Raw genomic sequence first — 17,062 nt, forward strand, 5'->3', positions numbered from 1 at the left:
TCCACAAGTAAATCTCATGTGAAATAGTCTCACAAAAATAAATTTTAGTAAGGAAGAGGCTAGAGAGAAGGCACATCCGTTAAGAGCACGTATTACTTTTGCAGAGGACCTAAGTTTGGCTCCCAGCATTCATATGGAGTGGCTCAAAACTGACTGTAGCTTGAGTCCCAGGGAGTCTGACACCCTCTTCCAGCCTCTCTGGGCTCTACACTTAGCTGCACATACCCACACACAAACACGTAATAAAAGCGAGACAAGCCTTTGAAACCTTTTAAAGCAATTAAAGAAATAGCAGCTATGAATTTGAGAGAGAGCAGAGGATGGGATTATGGGAAGAGTTGGAAGGAGGAAACGGAAGACTGACATCAAGCAATTATATCTTAAAAATTAATATTTTTTAAAATTTTACTGATTTTTAAGCCAAGATTTAAGGATTTGTGTTTGTCTTGTATTACACCTTGACATATCACAGCATATATGCTTTAATAAAAGAGGAGAAGCTCTCCCACGTGGCCTGGAGTTTAGGTAAATGTAATATCTAACAAAAGCACTGGTAAAGCTTTGGCACTTGTAGAGATAGTCCTGATGGAGCAACTGGGAGAAGCTTCTGGAGTAGACACCTTCTGAGGCAGAATTTGAAGCTGAGAAAAATCGCTTGAGAACATCTGTCAAGAAACAAGATGGAAGATTAAGAGTACAGATGAAGGAGGAGGAAGGTGGAGGTGGCTAGGGTGGTGAGAAGGGAAGCAAGGCTTGGCCCCGCCCCAGGACAGTCTCTGCTGTATAATTGACAGGGGTTTGTTTTGCCTACCTCTGTGTTGTAAAGTATTAACTCAGCATATTAACATAGTAGGTCCCAGTTCTGGAATCAGAGCCAGCATGCTGTGACTTGGTTCTCAGCTGGGGACTCACACGGTTGCATCTTGATGATAGAAACTATCCCTGACTCCAGCCATAGCATACACACTTTCCATCTCCCCAGCTTCTGTCTCCTACTGAAGACGATTCTTTTGATGAGCTCCATGCCTGGAGCAGGCCCACTAGGTAAGATCATCCGCTTAAGTTCAGCTGATGAGTGAAGATCAGCACTTGTCCCATATAGATAAGCTCCCCTTTGTAACTGAGCATAGCCTTGAGTAAGCACAGGACAGAGGCCAGCTTACAAAGCTGCCTGGCTCATCTCCTGTGCACATGGAAAGGGACTAACCCATGTTCTTGGATGCAGAGGGCACAGAAAAGGAGATGAATGGTAGAGATGGATGCCAAGCACTGGGGCCTGATGAAAACAGTGTTCTCTGCCTTCTTCAGAAAGATGTAGAAGACCCTCATCTCCTGAGGCTTAAGAGGAAGACTCCACCCCCTCGATCTCCTGAACACTAGAAGGAAGGCTCTTTGGAGCCTGTTCTTCCCAATGTACAGCCTAGGGCAAGACCGGAGTCCAACTGGTCTTCAGCCTTGATATTGTCAAGAGGGAAGCTGTGCTTGATGGGATCTCTTGAGGAAGAAATGGGAAGATTTGACAATGATTCACCAATGGCAGAGAACTGTCAGAATGTGTGGGAACTTCAGGTTTTTACAGTGCATTTAAAGAAACAAACTTTATTGTCTTAACTTTGTATCATACATAATGTGCTCCCTGACAATCACTTTGCAAAGATATCTGAAGGAGCAGGATTTTATAACCATAGGAGGATTGTAGATGCATCTGAATTATCACTTCTTCCAAAATAGTCTTCTAAAGCTTTGCGATGAGCCTATTGAGTCATAGACCAAGCACTTACTTCTTTTCTTCTATAGATAGCTCAGGAAAGCGGGACAAACTGCATGTGAGGTTTCCTGTTCCTTCAACAGATATTGGGACTGTATTGGGTTGTAGCGGATGATAAAGGAATCTAAACCCTTTTAATGGCTTCATAGTTGGGTGTGATCACAAGTGAAGCTGAGAAGAACAGGAAGGGATTTGTAACCAGTGCAAGAGTTTCCTAGAAATGAGAAGTATGCATGGAGTCTCTGGGAAGGCAGTCTTCAAGAGAAGGGCCTCTCAGAGGGGTCTACACCTGGGCTCAGAGCTCTGCCTGGTCTAGAACCTGCTGTTTGCTTTCCAAACTGGTCCTGTGGTACCTACCATTTCAATCATATGAAGCCTTTTCCTGCCTCAGGACCCATTTTCCTCCAGGCTGTGTTCACTGTCTAAAATAGATGCTCCCAAACTATTCACACTTCTAGACTATTCCCCAAACTTCTTCTCTGCCTTTGTTTCTTCTCCAGTTGCTGAGATTAAAATAATCCTGACAGAACATCTTAAAGCAGCAAGGGTTTAGTCCAGCACACAGTCACAAGTTGCAGTGCAGAGAAGCTGCAGTGCCAGGTGCTTGAGACCCCTGGTTCTATTTCATCCACTGTCAAGAAGCAGAGGGCAAGGGATGGGATGCATGCTGATGCTTAACTCATTGTCTCCATCTGATACCTCCACAATGCCCCTGCCTAGGCAATGGTGCCACCCACAGTGGGCAGGTCTTGGCATATCAATTCACTCAGTTAAGGAAATTCTTCCCTTGGATGGCTAGCACCTACCCTAATCTAAACAATCCCTCACTGTGATCCCTTTCCAAGATGAATCTAGATTGTGTCAAGGTGGCAGTTAACACTAACTAACATGATCTGTCATCCCTCATATTACCAACTTGGGGAGCCTTTTGTTCACTAGTTTTCATCCACCCTGCCAGATTCTCCATCATCCACCAAGTTAGTGAATTTTAAAAAATCCATTATTGAATGGTTGACCCAAACCATTCATGTTCTTACAACAGATGGAGGCTTGAGGATCCAAGAGGTAAGGTTAGCTTCTTGGGCTCCCACAGCTAAAAAGAAGGAAGCTGGTATCTGAACCCAGATCTTATGATCCAACACTCCAGACTTTTGACCACTGTGTTTGGTTTTCTAGGTTTTACAGACTTGTCACAAGCTCACTTGGGGCTGGAGAAATGGCTCAGCCCTTAAGAGTATCTGTGGCTCTGGCAGAGGCCTTAAGATCAGTTCCTTTCGATTACACTGGGCAATTCACACCAGCTTGAAACTCCAGCTCCCAGGGTTCTGATTCCCTCTTCTGACCTCTTCAGGCACCTGCATGCACTGACATATACACAAACAATCATAGTTTTTTGAAAATTTAATTATTTTTTAAAAAAGATCCTGACCCAGGCACATGTATGAAATCTATACCCTTTTTGTAACTACTGAGATGGTACCTAACTTAGACTTTCATTGTGCTTAATTTTTAGACATGAGTATCACTGTGTTGCCCAAGGTGGAATACAGTTACTATTTATGGGATCAATCCTACTGCTGATCAACACAGGAGTTATGGCCTACTCTATTTCAGACCTGAGCTAGCTTACCCCCTCCTTAGGAAACCTGGTGGTACCCACCTTCTGGGAGGCCATGGTATTGATGTCAAGCTGAACAGAACACTACAGCCTAGAACTTGTGGACTCCAACAGTCCTCCTGCCTCAGCCTCCCAAGTAGTTGGAACTACAGGCACCCACCACAATTCCTTGGAAAGTTGGTCTTTTAAATGAGGCTATATTCTATTCTCATCTTTATAATCAGCTTTGTATGATGTGGTGGCACACACAGGAGAGCACGGCATATCGGAAGGACCCCAGCAAAAAAGCTGGAGAGTTCAAGCTAGTTTGGTCTACAAAGTGCGTAAGAGGATACCTGAGACCCTGTCTTTAAAAAAAAGACAAAAATTAATCAATAAATGCCTTTCACAGTTCACTTGCCATCCTTTGCTAAGCTTGCTTCCATGCCATGCCATCTTTCATTTTGAGTACTAGCAATACACACTTCGAGGTGTCTACTCTGGCCCAGGTCTGCCTCTGGCCTGCAGCTCATCCTTACAACCCCTTTAGGAGCTTCCACTATGACCCCCATCTCACCAAAAGTTAAAACAAGGTTCAGAAATATAAAATGACTTGCTCAGAATTTCCTACAGGGCAGGACAGCAGGTAGTCCTCACAGCTTCCAAACTCCCACTTAACTAGCTCAGACAGGCTGAGTGTCCCTTTGAAGGCATGAATAGGATTCCTGGTGAGCTTAGAAAGGAACCCTGGCCCTGCCAGGGTGGTTTTTCTGCTGGCTCAGCAGGGGAGAAGTGAGAGGGAGGGGCTGAGTGTGCAGGGAACCGGCTGTGGTAAAATGGTACCTGACAAATGGGATGCCTTCAATCGATTATTTTAAGTGAAATAGCTACTGCTAATACGCGTCCTGTGCTGAAGATAACCACATGTTAATTAAAGCAGAAATGTGCCTTGTTCATTTGCCTCCTGTTTGCACATGAGTTAGGGACTATTTTTAAAAAGTCCACAGTACACTGTATTTAAATATGTCCTCAACCTCAAAGACTTCAAATGCCAGGCATTTGGGCCATTGATGAGAAACAGGCTCACACCTGGCCAACTGAGGGAAGGTCCCAGGCCCTCAGAGCCCACCTAGACTCTGCTAATCAGCTAGTGACTCAGCAGTATCAGGAGCTTGGGGCAGCCACTCAACATGCAGAAAAACCATATGCTATGTTATTATGGGATGCCCAGCAGCAGCTATAAAAGAAATCCTCCTATGTATATAAAGCCCAGATTAGATATGGAAGAAGCCTTGTTTTTACAGCAGTGTGACGCCAAATACTCTCTTCTAGGAACTGTGGGGTGAGGGATAGGCAGGGCCTATGGTCAGCCTTGAGAAGATGAGGGGGGTGGGAGGGCTCGGCAGAGTCCAACTTCAACACAGGTAGAGTCACGCCCTGATGTCAGTCAGATCTTGGGTCCTCCCAGACCCCCGTGAGCTTAATCACTGGCTTTGTAACTTCAAGTATTTCGTCTTTCTCAACCTCAAGTTTCTGGTGCAGCAATTTTGCCATGCAGAGGATAGGGATTGAAGAAATAGAAACAATTGCTCTTTGCAGGCTCCTCCCGTGCCTCCCCCCCCCCCCCTGTTAGGCATGGTGCGGAGTGCTTACTGTGGTTTGTGGGGCCCCAATGGCCACTTGTTCACATTCCTTCCCTGCCTTCAAGGGTTGTTCCCACTTCAGGAAATGCCTCTCCAATGCTGAATGCTCACAGCCAGTGTGCTGGCTAGTTTTAAATGTCAACTCCATCACAAGCTAGAATCATTTTGGAAGAGGGAAGCGCAACTGAGAAAATGTCCCCACCAGGCTGGCCCGTAGACAAGCCCCACAGCCTGGTCTCTTGATGGATGACTGATGTGGGAGGACACAGATCACTATGGGTAGGGCCACCTCCGAGCTGGTGGTTCTCATTTACTTAGGAATGCAGGCAAAGCAAGCCACGAAGAGCCATCCTGTAAGCAGTATTTCCCCTCCGTGGCTTCTGCATCAACTCCTGTCTCCAGCTCCTGCCCAACTTTTCTGGATGCTGGACTGTGATCAGGAAGTATAAAATAAAATAAACCCTTTCTTCCCCACATTGCTTTTGGTCAAGATGTTTTATTACAACAATAGGAATCTAGCTAAGACAAGCTGTCTGTCTCCCTGGCCCAGTCAGGTGAGACCATGCTGCCTTTCAAGATTTTTCCTAGTAAGCTATGATCTTCCCCACTCCATGTCTTTTTAGCACGTGATAAATGACCCTTGTACACTCTACCATAATGGAGCTACCAAAGGAGTCTCTGTGCATAGGTCCTGACTCTTCTATTAGTCAGTTCCCTTGAAGGGAAACGTCTTTGTATAGTCTTAAGAAAACGTGTTATCTTTCATCTGTCCATTAAAGGCTCTTCGCCAGGCACTAAGCTGCATGGTGAGGACAGAGCAAGAAGTGACATGGATAAGATCTTTACAGACCACTACAGGGAGACAGATGGCCACAGAGTCAGAAAACCTATGTGACTATAGAGGTGTCACTTCAACCTTAATAAGCACAGCAACAAAAAGCAAGGAGAGAGAAGCAAGAGGCAGAACGACACTTCTTCTGGGGGCATGTGTAAATGTGGGTGATGTTAGAGTAGAAACCCCAAGAGAAAGGTTTACAGAGGCAGGCTTGGGACAATTTCAAGGAAGTCCCTGGTCGAGGGCCAGGTGCAAATGCCCTGAGGTGGGTGTCTTAGAGACTGGGAATAGACATCATATACAAGGCAACTTATAAAAGAAAGCATTCAATATGGAGGTCAGGGTTGCAGATGGTTAGAGCCCATGACCATCATGGCAGGGAGCATGGCAGCAGGTGGCAAGGCATGGTTTAGGAGCAGGAGAAAGATTGACCCTTGAGCCACAGGCAGGAAGGAGAAAGAGAGAGAAGGGATAAAGTGAGTGTGTGGGGGGAGGGAGGGTGTGCAGGCTTTTGAAACCTCAAACCTCACTACCAGTAACACACCTACTTCACCAAAGGCATACGTCCTCAACATTCCTAAATTCTTCTAACTAACTGGTGACCCAAGCATCAAATATATGAGTCTATGAGGCCCATTCTCAATCAAACCACAACAGTAGGGAGATTTTTTTTCTTATTTTTTATTAGATATTTTCTTTATTTACATTTCAAATCCCCTTTCCTCCTTTCCCCTCCAAAACTCTCCCCATCCAATTCCCCCTCCCCCTGCTCACTAACCCACCCACTCCCACTTCCCTGTCCTAGCATTCCACTACACTGGGGCATTGAGCCTTCACAGGGCCAAGGGCCTCTCCTCTCATTGATGCCCCACAAGGCCATCCTCTGCTACATATGCAGCTGAAGTCTTGAGTCCCTCCTTGTGTACTCTTTGGTTGGTGGTTTAGTCCCTGGGAACTCTGGGAATAATGGTTGGTTCATATTGTTGTTCCTCCTATGGAGCTGCAAACCCCTTCAGCTCCTTGTATCCTTTCTCTAGCTCCTCCATTCCAGGACCCAGTGCTCAGTCCAATGAATGGCTGTGAGCCTCCACTTCTATATTTGTCAGGCAATGGCAGAGCCTCTCAGGAGACAGCTATATCAGGCTCCTGTCAGCAAGCACTTGGCATCCACAAAAGTATCTGGGTTTGGTAACTGTATATAGGATGGATCCCAGGTGGGACAGTCTCTGGAGTGCCTTTCCTTAAGTTTCTGCTCCAAACTTTGTCTCTGTATCTCCTCCAATGGGTATTTTGATCCCCCTTCTAAGAAGGACTGAAGTATCCACACTGTGGTCTTCTTTCTTCTTGAGCTTCATGTGGTCTGTGAATTGTATCTTGGGTATCCTGAGCTTTTGGGCTAATATCCACTTATCAGTGAGTGCATACCATGTGTGTTCTTCTGTGATTGGGTTACCTCACTCAGGATGATATTTTCTAGTTCCATCCATTTGCCTAAGAACTTCATGAATTCATCGTTTTTAATAGCTGAGTAGTAGTCCATTGTGTAAATGTACCATATTTTCTGTATCCATTCCTCTATTGAAGGACATACAAGAAGTCTACAGAACTCCAAATAGATTGGACCAGAAAAGAAATTCCTCCTGTCACATAATAATCAAAACACCAAATGCACAAAACAAAGGAAGAATATTAAAAGCAGTAAGGGGAAAATGTCAAATAACATATAAAGGCAGACCTATCAGAATTACACCAGACTTCTCACTAGAGATTGTGAAAGCTAAAAGATCCTGAGCAGATGTCATACAGACCCTAAGAGAACACAAATGCCAGCCCAGGCTACTATACCCAGCAAAACTCTCCATTACCATAGATGGAGAAACCAAGGTATTATATGACAAAAAACAAATTTACACATTATCTTTCCACAAAACTAGCCCTTCAAAGGATAATAAATGAAAAACTCCAACACAAGGAGGGAAACTACTCCCTAGAAATAGCAAGAAAATAACCTTCTTTTAACAAACCAAAAAGAAGATAGCCACATAAACATAACTCCACCTCTAACAACAAAAATAACATAAAGATTTCAAAACTACAAAGCCCATGGAGGCTGGGACACATCATGATGGGGGATGTGCCAACAGAAGCTATTAGAATTGGGTCAGCCAGGAAGTGTCTCACAAGCCTTGGTAAAAATATTTAGATTTTATTTTCTAACCATGACTAGTTTTAAATAGGGTCAGGGAGGATCATGAACCTGTTTTTAGTTTTAAAAGATCTATATGGAGCTATAATCTATATAAGGCTGGAGAAATAGCTCAGTTGGTAAAGGGCTTGTCAACCAAGCATAATTGCTTAAAGTTGATCTCCAGAACTCATATAAGAAGCTGATATGGTGGCAAACATTTCCTCCCCAAGTTGCTTTGAGTCATGGTGTTTATCACAACAGAAAAGCAAGCTAATTCAAAGACTAAACCATACAATGAATGAGTGAGTGAGTGGATCTATTAATATTCACCCATTGCTTTACAAACTGTGGTTATGCCACACTTGGGTAATCTACTCTAATGGGAAGTGACACTCTTCTGTGAATGAGAGCCCTGCAGGTGATAGACCCATGCACTGCCTGCAGAGACTTGGGCTGTCCTTGGAGCCGTTAACTAAACCCCAGATCCTACCCCTGGGCCACTCCCAACTGGAGAGCTACAGCAGTGGCCAGCAGCTGGGACAGTTAGAATTACTCACTATACCTCTTCCAGAGGACTGGCTTTCATTTGATGATCGCTGCCACTACCCATAGAGACTCACATCTTGGATGCAGCTATTTCATCAGTAGAACCAGCAAGTTTGGACAGAGTCCATCACCTGGCTCTGAGCATCTCTTTGTAGAGGGCTCAGGTCAGAAATGAGGCAAGATAGACATTGTTTCCCCACAATTCAGAGTCAGACTCTTAGAGCCAGCACCTCACAGCTCTCTTCCCCAGACCTTTTTTAAAATTGCTGTTTGAAATCAAAGAAAAGGGAAATAGTCACGCCCCGTGACCTCTTAAGCTTGTCTGAATGAAGGGACCCAGGAAGTATCCCTTCTGTCTCCTGCCTCACAGGGACGACAGGACATGCTTTTAAAGGAAGGAGCAGTCTAGATCCATCTCTTTATCAGAGATGATTTGGAGCTGAAGCTCCTGGATCAAAAGACAATGGCTGCTAATAAATTTTCACACTGCTCAGCCTCAGAACAGGTTTTCTGGAAGGGCCCCGGCATAGGTTCTAACACCCCTGACCTCTAGTCTGGGCAGTGCTCCCCATAACTGTCCACATACCCTCCAAAATGCCACTGTGTGCTGCACTAGACTATCTGCTATTCTACTGCTGACGTTTTAGCTTCTGAAGAATGCCCTCCAGATAAGCCACATCCCTAACATGTTATGACCATGTAGCTTACAAAGACACTGGTTGGCTTGTCCAAAGTTGTGCATACAGTAAGAGAAGATGGGATTCCACACACTTTGCCCAGCCCAGAATCCACTCTCCTGCCTGGACTCTTCTATTTCATCCCTCTGTTGCTTACTCTCCCTACTGTGCCAAGGCAGCTTAAGGGAGGAAAGTTTGCTTGTGCTCACACAGAAGGTACAGTTCATCACGGAGGGAAAGGCACAGAGATGGTGGGGTGGGAATGTGAGGCAGCTGCTCAGATCACATCCACAGTCAGGAGGCAGAGATGAAAGCTGGCGCTCAACTCACCTTCTCTAATTCATTAAGTCAAAGACCCTACTCACATTCAGGATAGGTTTTCCCACTTAACCCAGTCTAGAAATTCCCTCATAGACGCTACTGGATGCCTGTCTCCCTTAGATCCTGCCAAGTTGACAACCAGTATTAACCATCATACTCCCTAAGAGTCATACACAGTGGCTAGAGTCAGATCTGGGCTCTGGCAGCCTTAACAAGCCAGGCTTTCCCCACTCATCCTCAATATGGCAATTAGACAAACAAATAAATGTAAAAAGCAGACAGAGGAAGTGCATCCAATGTGATCACATGGGGAATAGGGACAAAGAGCTGCAGTAATTCCCCTAAGGCTCCTCTGCTGAGTCTGAACATGGTATTTCGTTTTACCTAAATCCCTGTGCCCCTCCCTCCGCGATGAATGTACCTTCTGTGTGAGTACAAGCAAACCTTCCTCCCTTAAGCTGCCTTGGCAACAATAGAAAGAGTAAGCAACAGAGGGATGAAGTAGAAGAGCCCAGGCAAGAGAGTGGACTCTGGGCTGGGCCAAGCCTGTGGAGCTCCATCTCTGTATGTACAACTTTGGACAAGCCAATCAGAAGCCTGCCAGTTCAGAAGACCTGGTCAAAATGTGGACCCCATCCATCACAGCCTTAGCCCCAATCCGTTTCACATTGTTAGAACTCTGGGGAATCTCTTCTGGGATACAAGTTTCTCCTCCTCTGGCTGGCACTAAGGTCCCAGTGTTTCCTTTTTCCAGCATGAGATTCAATTGTCTGATAGGATACAAGTGTGTCCCTGAGAGTGTTCTTGGTCCTGCCTGAAGGGTTCCAAGTCACCCTGAGGAGAGTCCACACTGCCCTATGGAGTCATTGAGAAGCCCAGGAGAATGAGAAGCCACTGTGGCTCTCTTGCTCGTCATCTTTCTCTTCATTATTTGGGGCACATGAAAGGGTCTCATGTATTAGCCCCTTTCTTTCCTTTTTGATGTGTGCATGTGTTAGTGTGTGGTGTTTGTTTGTTGAAAAGAGATCTCCTATAGCCCAATGGCTTTAAACTCAATGTGTGGCCAAGATGACAGCAAACTTCCGATCCCCTCTACTTCCAGAAAGCTAGGACCACAGGTGTGCACCTTCACACTCAGCTTAACCTCTTTTTTTTTTTAAATCCATTTCTGCTGCAGTGACTTTCCCCACAGTGACGACAGTAAAGTTACTCTCATTCTATGTGTATACCCAATACAGTCTTCCTTCTCTCTCCTTCTATGGCACGATCTTTGACAATAATGAGAAAAAGAGATGGCTACTGTTTATTATTTCTAGGTCCATCAAGTGTGTGTGTGTGTGTGTGTGTGTGTGTGTGTGTGTGTAGTTGCATTTATATGGCTGCATTTGTACCAATATTCCATGTAGGTGTGACTACATTTGAAGGGTGTTTACACATATCTAAGATGCTTGTGGACAAGTGCTGACACATCTATGTTATTGCTGACATGTCTGTCCATGTAAAGCGAGTGTGACAATTGCCTGTGCACATTATCCTCCAAGGGGCAGAAACCCCACAGTTCCTTATCCTAACAAGGAAGGAAGCATGGCATCTCCCTAATGTTTGAATTCTCACTTCCTCCTCATAGAGTACAGGGTGCAATCATGTTTGACATCTCTGCTGGCAGAACTCTGCTGGCTCCCTGCTTCTCCCCTGACCCGACTCTCCTTTGGCCTGCAGGTCCCTGTCTGGACGCATTGTCGGCGGTGTCTGGTGGTTCTTCACTTTGATTATCATCTCCTCATACACAGCCAACCTGGCTGCCTTCCTGACTGTGGAAAGGATGGTGTCTCCCATCGAGAGTGCAGAGGACCTGGCAAAGCAGACGGAAATTGCTTATGGGACATTGGAAGCAGGATCCACTAAGGAGTTCTTCAGGGTGAGGGCATCCCTGATCCCAAGGCCTCCTCAGAAGGGAATCACTCCATTACACTTCCCTTTTCATTAAAGAGTGTGGGGGCCGGGTGGGAGTGGCTCCATGGTAGAAGTACTCAGGAAACTCTGCATTCCTTCCTAACCACCACAAAATAAATAGATAGATAGATAGATAGATAGGATGAGATAAGATAAGATGAGATAAGATAGTGAGATTGCAAGGAGCAAGATAACTGCCTATCTTCATGCAAATCGGAGAAACTCAGTGAAAGCTCTTGGGTTGGGGGCAGGGGCACAAAAGGACTACTGAGGTGTACTGTCCTTTTGGGTGAAAGATTATTAGAACTATTAATGCCATAGACAGACAGCATGGTGGAAGATCTGAGGAGAGTTTAGGTCCCTGAGGCAGAATTTTTGACCTATAAGTTCTTATAGAACTCAGAAAGGGGAGGTCTTGTGCCAGATAGGTGACACACAAATGGCCCATACTCCTTGTAGTCAGGCTGCCTCTGATTCCCAAGTGGCAAGGCAGGTTGTCTTGAGTTTTAAGGGAAGGAGGAAGAAATCTTGTTAATGCATAACTTAGATGAGGTAGTACATTGTGGAGGAAGAGGAACGGTGGGAAGAAGCTAAGGAAAAGGGAGGGAGGACCTGGGAGGAGGTGGAGAGTAGGGGTCATGTGGGAAAGGTGTATCTCTGTCTTACAGGTAGAGAATGTGCTACCTGTAGCCTCCTGATGTCTTGGAATCTGGTAGCCTGCACCTATAAGCTCGTTTGGAGAAATGAAAATTAGGGTGCTCGCTACTCTCCTGGAGCAGACACCTGGGGACTCTTAAAGGGCCACAGTCTCGGGCAGGTTTGGGTGGGGGGCTTGCCCTTTCCCTCACAGCAGGTGTGAATGAGGAAACGGTTCCTTTAGGGGCCATTGCTTGGTCAGCCCCTAGACAAAAATCTAATATTTGGAACATTTCTCAGCTGTCTAAAGACCCCTGGAAAATGGAATTCTACATTTAGGGCTGATTCAGATCCCTAGCATATACTAGTCTGTGCTGCAAAAGACAGGAAACACAATCCATCCCCTCTCCACAGTCTGTCATTTAGTAAGGAATGGCTTAGGAAATATGTGGACGAGGCTCAATCCTGGTACTTATAGCTTTCCCTCTTATTATGGCTTCTCTGAGAGCAAAGGAGTCTTCCTGGACTTCATGTATTAGGTTCAGAAACTTGACAGTGTCAACACAAAAACACAGCCCTTCCCTGTAAAAGAATAAGAGATAGTTAATTCTGGAGCCAAATGTGAGTCACTCCCTGATCACCCCCAAACATTATGTTCTAACATGGAAGTTTTTGTGGTAATAGAACTAAGAAATTCTTAAGTCAGGGCACTTTTCAAAGGCAATGGTGGAAACATTAAGGAGACAGTTACTGCAAAGCAGAAAAATTTCAATCATAATCCCTGCATGTCATGTGATGACAATCTTAGTCCTCTGGTTTATGGAAAATTAGAGTTCCTCTGTTAATACACTCTAAAGGGAATGTATCTGTTGTTAGGTCCAGCTTTGTACCTTAGTGACAGGATGTTGGGTCTAACACAAAAGAGGGACAAAGATTGGCTACTCAATAAGCTAAATCTAGACTGAAATCACTTGTAATTAGGCTTTCAACCTGCAGTGTTTCGACATCTCTACATCGCAGTTGGTCTAGTCAGTCTTTCAGCCTTCTGCAGACTGCTTCTTTCCATTCACAATGGCCACCAAAGTCACCCCTAGCCAGTGTTTCTGAGTTCATTGCCTCATGACCACAATGAATGACAGGATTAAGAAGAGAAAGCAAGTGAGGTTTGTTGGAAGGTAGAGCAACAGTTCCCTGCATGAGTTGCTAAGCAGCACTCCAGGTTGGAGGCTTTCCTACCCTTGAAGTAAGGCTGTATACAAATTAAGTCATCCAGCTGGGATGAATGTGTTCCGTTAATTTGAATATACCTAGGGAAATCTCATCTGTTGGCGGATCCAGTAACCATGCTCAGGATCCAGGAAACATGGGGGATGGGGCCCAGCCAAGTTCCAAGGAGGAAGAACATGGAGGTAAAAAGAACATGGGCTGGTGATGAGCTGGCTTGAGTCAGAGCTTTGGGATTTCGGACCCTGCAATCACTCACTGAGTGTACTGTGCAGCTTCTCTGCTCTCTGAGCTCACTGCCAGTTCATATAGACAATTTGATTTCCTTGAATCTGTAACCCTAACTGCTTACAAAAGGGGCTTCTTTGTGTCCAACTCCTCCTCTGGCTGTCTCACAGCAGACACTGTTCCCCTGATGAATAAGATGATCTATTGGAGAAGAATATCGGAGAAGAGTTAAATAGTATCAGACCAGGGAGAACACATGAAGACCAGTGGACATGATCAGGCCTTTGTGTTGAGGGCAGATAAAACTGGTGGAGGAGCAGAGGTCTCGAAGGGCCCTTTGTCAAAGTCTCTGATTGTTGTCAATAAAGTGCCAAGCAAGCCATGCACTGAGCATTCCAGCACTCAAGTAACCTTGAAAACAAAAAAGACACAAATATTCATTGGAATCCCACAACCTAAGCACTCTCTTCCTGCAAGGCACTAGGCTAGCATTTACCTATGATTGTGTGTTGTCTCCATGGCAACACTGTCCATGGGAACTGTTAACACCACTGTTCAAAGAGAAACAGTGAATCTCAGAAAGGTTATGTCACTTGCCCAAGCTCCTGTAGCTGGCAAGATATAATGGAGGAAGCTAGTTGGTAGAGAGGAAAAAAACACAGATGTGCCACCAGGAGTTAGGGGGTTTCTCCCATGCAGGACGCCATGGCACAGTTCCCCTTGCTATATCACCTACCCCAGTTTCTTTACCTACAAAAGGACACTGCTAGGAGATGTCCCAGGAGTCCTGGCATGTCTGTGACTGACCAAGACTTTGGTGGGTAGGGAGACGTCACCTTCCACTCTCACTGGGCAGCAAAAGGGGGAAAGCAAAGCAAAGCATGAAATTCCTCACCCGATCTCAGAAGAACCCAGTTCCCAGTCCTCATGACAGCACCATCCAGAGTCGTGGGAGAATTTAATTCTCTATGAACAGTTTAATTAAGACGTGTGAAAGGCGATAGGGACTGTGCAGGACAGAGTCCAAAACAACAGAAACCCTGGCATATCCCCAGGCTTCTCTGCTGTTCGTACTCCACCTAAGTTCCTGGAGATTTAATTGTCCTGGTGGTCCCTGAGCACCTGTGAGCACTGCCTTGGCTTTGGGGCTATGGCTGAGAAGATGCAGTGATTCTCTGCATACTGCTGCCCCAGGGTTGCTCTGCTCTGCCTGTCCACAGGCTGTTCCCTACTGTGCCATCCTGTCAGGTCAAATTGCATCTTACAAAGGTCCTGCTGAGTGTGTTGTTGGTTTTGTGCCTGCAAGATCATCCAGTCCTGACTGAATAGATGTATTTCCTTGTGTCCTGTAAAAGAGTATTGAGGCCCCTGGACATGCTGTGATCTAGGATCTGGGGTGGATATTGCCCCTCCCTTTCCTCTCTTCTCTCCTCTCTCACACAATGATAATGTCGATTCATGTCAGAAGCAGACATTTCAAGCCACCAAGATGTTTTAAAGTTACCAAGAAATAAAAGGAGCAAGCAGAGGCCCAAAGAGAAGTGTTCTAGAGAACAAACCAAGAGTTAGACTTAAAACTAAGAGTAGCTCCGATGTCTTCTCCAGATCTCTCTGTGAACAAGTGAAATGGCTTGTCTAATGAGGGATCACCACAAATTAAATTCATGCTGAATGCCTCCTTAAAATTCTAAGCAACTATTTTCAGTAATTTTGACTCAAAACTTAGAATTTTTCTGGGACCTAAGTATCTTATAGATCAGTTAACTAGCATGACAGTTGTGTATTAAGATGCTATTCACAGTTGATATTCCTGACATCAAGAAAAAAAACCTAATGCTATATACATCCCAAAAACATTGTTGCATATATAATAATGGTCCTATATTAATTAGATGTGATCTACTTATATGCAGGTTGTATTTTTTTTTTTTTTTAGTAACTGTCTTTTCCTTATTTTAAGACCTTTCTATGCAGCTAGCACTGGTCCATTTCCAAAGCTTTGGGACTGGAGATAAAGACCAGGGCATTAGGTACTCTGCACAAGCATGAAGATGGGATCAGATCCCAGCACCATGTTTAAAAAAAAATGTTGTTTTTATCCCCAATGCCTGGAAGGTCAAGATGGAAAGATCCCTGGAGCCTTCTAGGCAGCCAGTCTAGCCAGGTGGTGAGTTCCAGATTCAAAGAGAGTCTGTCTCAAAAGATAAGGTAGAGAGCAATAGAGAAAGGCATAGATATTGACCCCTAGGCTCTAGAAGATAGAGACAGATGGGTACCTATACTCTCTTCCTCAAAACACACACACAAAGAGAAAAGGACCATCACAAGCCAGATTCCAATACCCCTAAAATGCTCTTGGCAAAAAGACTCCCTTTAAAAAAAAATCGTGTGAGATTGTAAGATGTGAGGGCTGGTCTGGGATCCTGGACCATGCACCCTGGTAAGAGCCTCAGTTAGAGTCTGAGAAGGAGCCACAGAGAAGATACCTTCCTGCCTCAGTAGCTTCTACAGGTTGAGCCCAGTGTCCAAGAAGCGATGACTATCAGTTTCCATAGAGTAACCAGCCTATACACTGAGTGACCCTGAAATTGTGACCTACAGGGAAATCAATCTCACTGACAAATGGTGGGCCTCATAAATCAGAACCCTTGGGACCCTGGTAGATCAAAAAGCTCTAGGTTTATTGCAGGGGCGGTCTACATTTTTATAGGTTGAGGGCATAAGTGTTCACTTGAGATTAAGGAGGACTGTCCTGGAGCTGACTTGGGATTTGTTCTGGTCTTTGGGAAAAGAAAGAAGTAGCCATCTTTCATACTGTATCAAATGGATTAAACAATCCAGTCAAAGCCCCAAGGAAAAAAGAAAAAACAGAGCTGTTTTCATAGATAAAGAAACAGGTTCATCAAATTTGGAACGTGTGTGTGTGTGTGTGTGTGTGTGTGTGTGTGTGTGTGTGTGTGTGTGTGGTATGTGTGTGCACTTGAATGTAAGTACATGAACAAGTACACACATATGCACATAGAGACAGCATTCAAAATCGGGTGTCTTCCTCAATCATTTTTCCACCTTACTTTTTGAGACAGAGTCTCTCACCAAACCTGGAGCTCTGTGACTAACAAGAATTGAGTTGCTAGCAAGCCTCAGAAACTCTCCTGCCTTTGCCTACCAAGCACTGGGATTCCAGACCCTGCTACACTAGGAAAACTTTTCTTTTTTTTATATTTTTATTAGGTATTTTCCTCATTTACATTTCCAATACTATCCAAAAAGTCCCCAATATACCCCCCCACTCCCACTTTTTGGCCCTGGCGTTCCCCTGTACTGGGGCATATAAAGTTTGCAAGTCCAATGGACCTCTCTTTCCAGTGATGGCCGACTAGGCCATCTTTTGATACATATGCAGCTAGAGTCAAGAGCTCTGGGGTACTGGTTAGTTCATAATGTTG

General features: G+C 44.9%; 1 protein-coding gene across 2 annotated transcripts in view; it reads left to right on the forward strand.

Moving 5' to 3' along the window:
* The window catches only part of Gria1 (glutamate ionotropic receptor AMPA type subunit 1), a 321,785-nt gene that overhangs the window by 263,337 nt on the left and 41,386 nt on the right, over positions 1–17,062 (forward strand). For both annotated transcript variants that reach the window (XM_021178392.2, XM_021178393.2), the window contains exon 12: positions 11,295–11,493. In XM_021178392.2, coding sequence (XP_021034051.1) covers positions 11,295–11,493 — 199 coding nt within the window. The remainder of the gene's footprint in view (positions 1–11,294; positions 11,494–17,062) is intronic.

The sequence above is a fragment of the Mus caroli genome, chromosome 11, assembly GCF_900094665.2.
Source record: "Mus caroli chromosome 11, CAROLI_EIJ_v1.1, whole genome shotgun sequence".
Taxonomy (NCBI): Eukaryota; Metazoa; Chordata; class Mammalia; order Rodentia; family Muridae; genus Mus; species Mus caroli.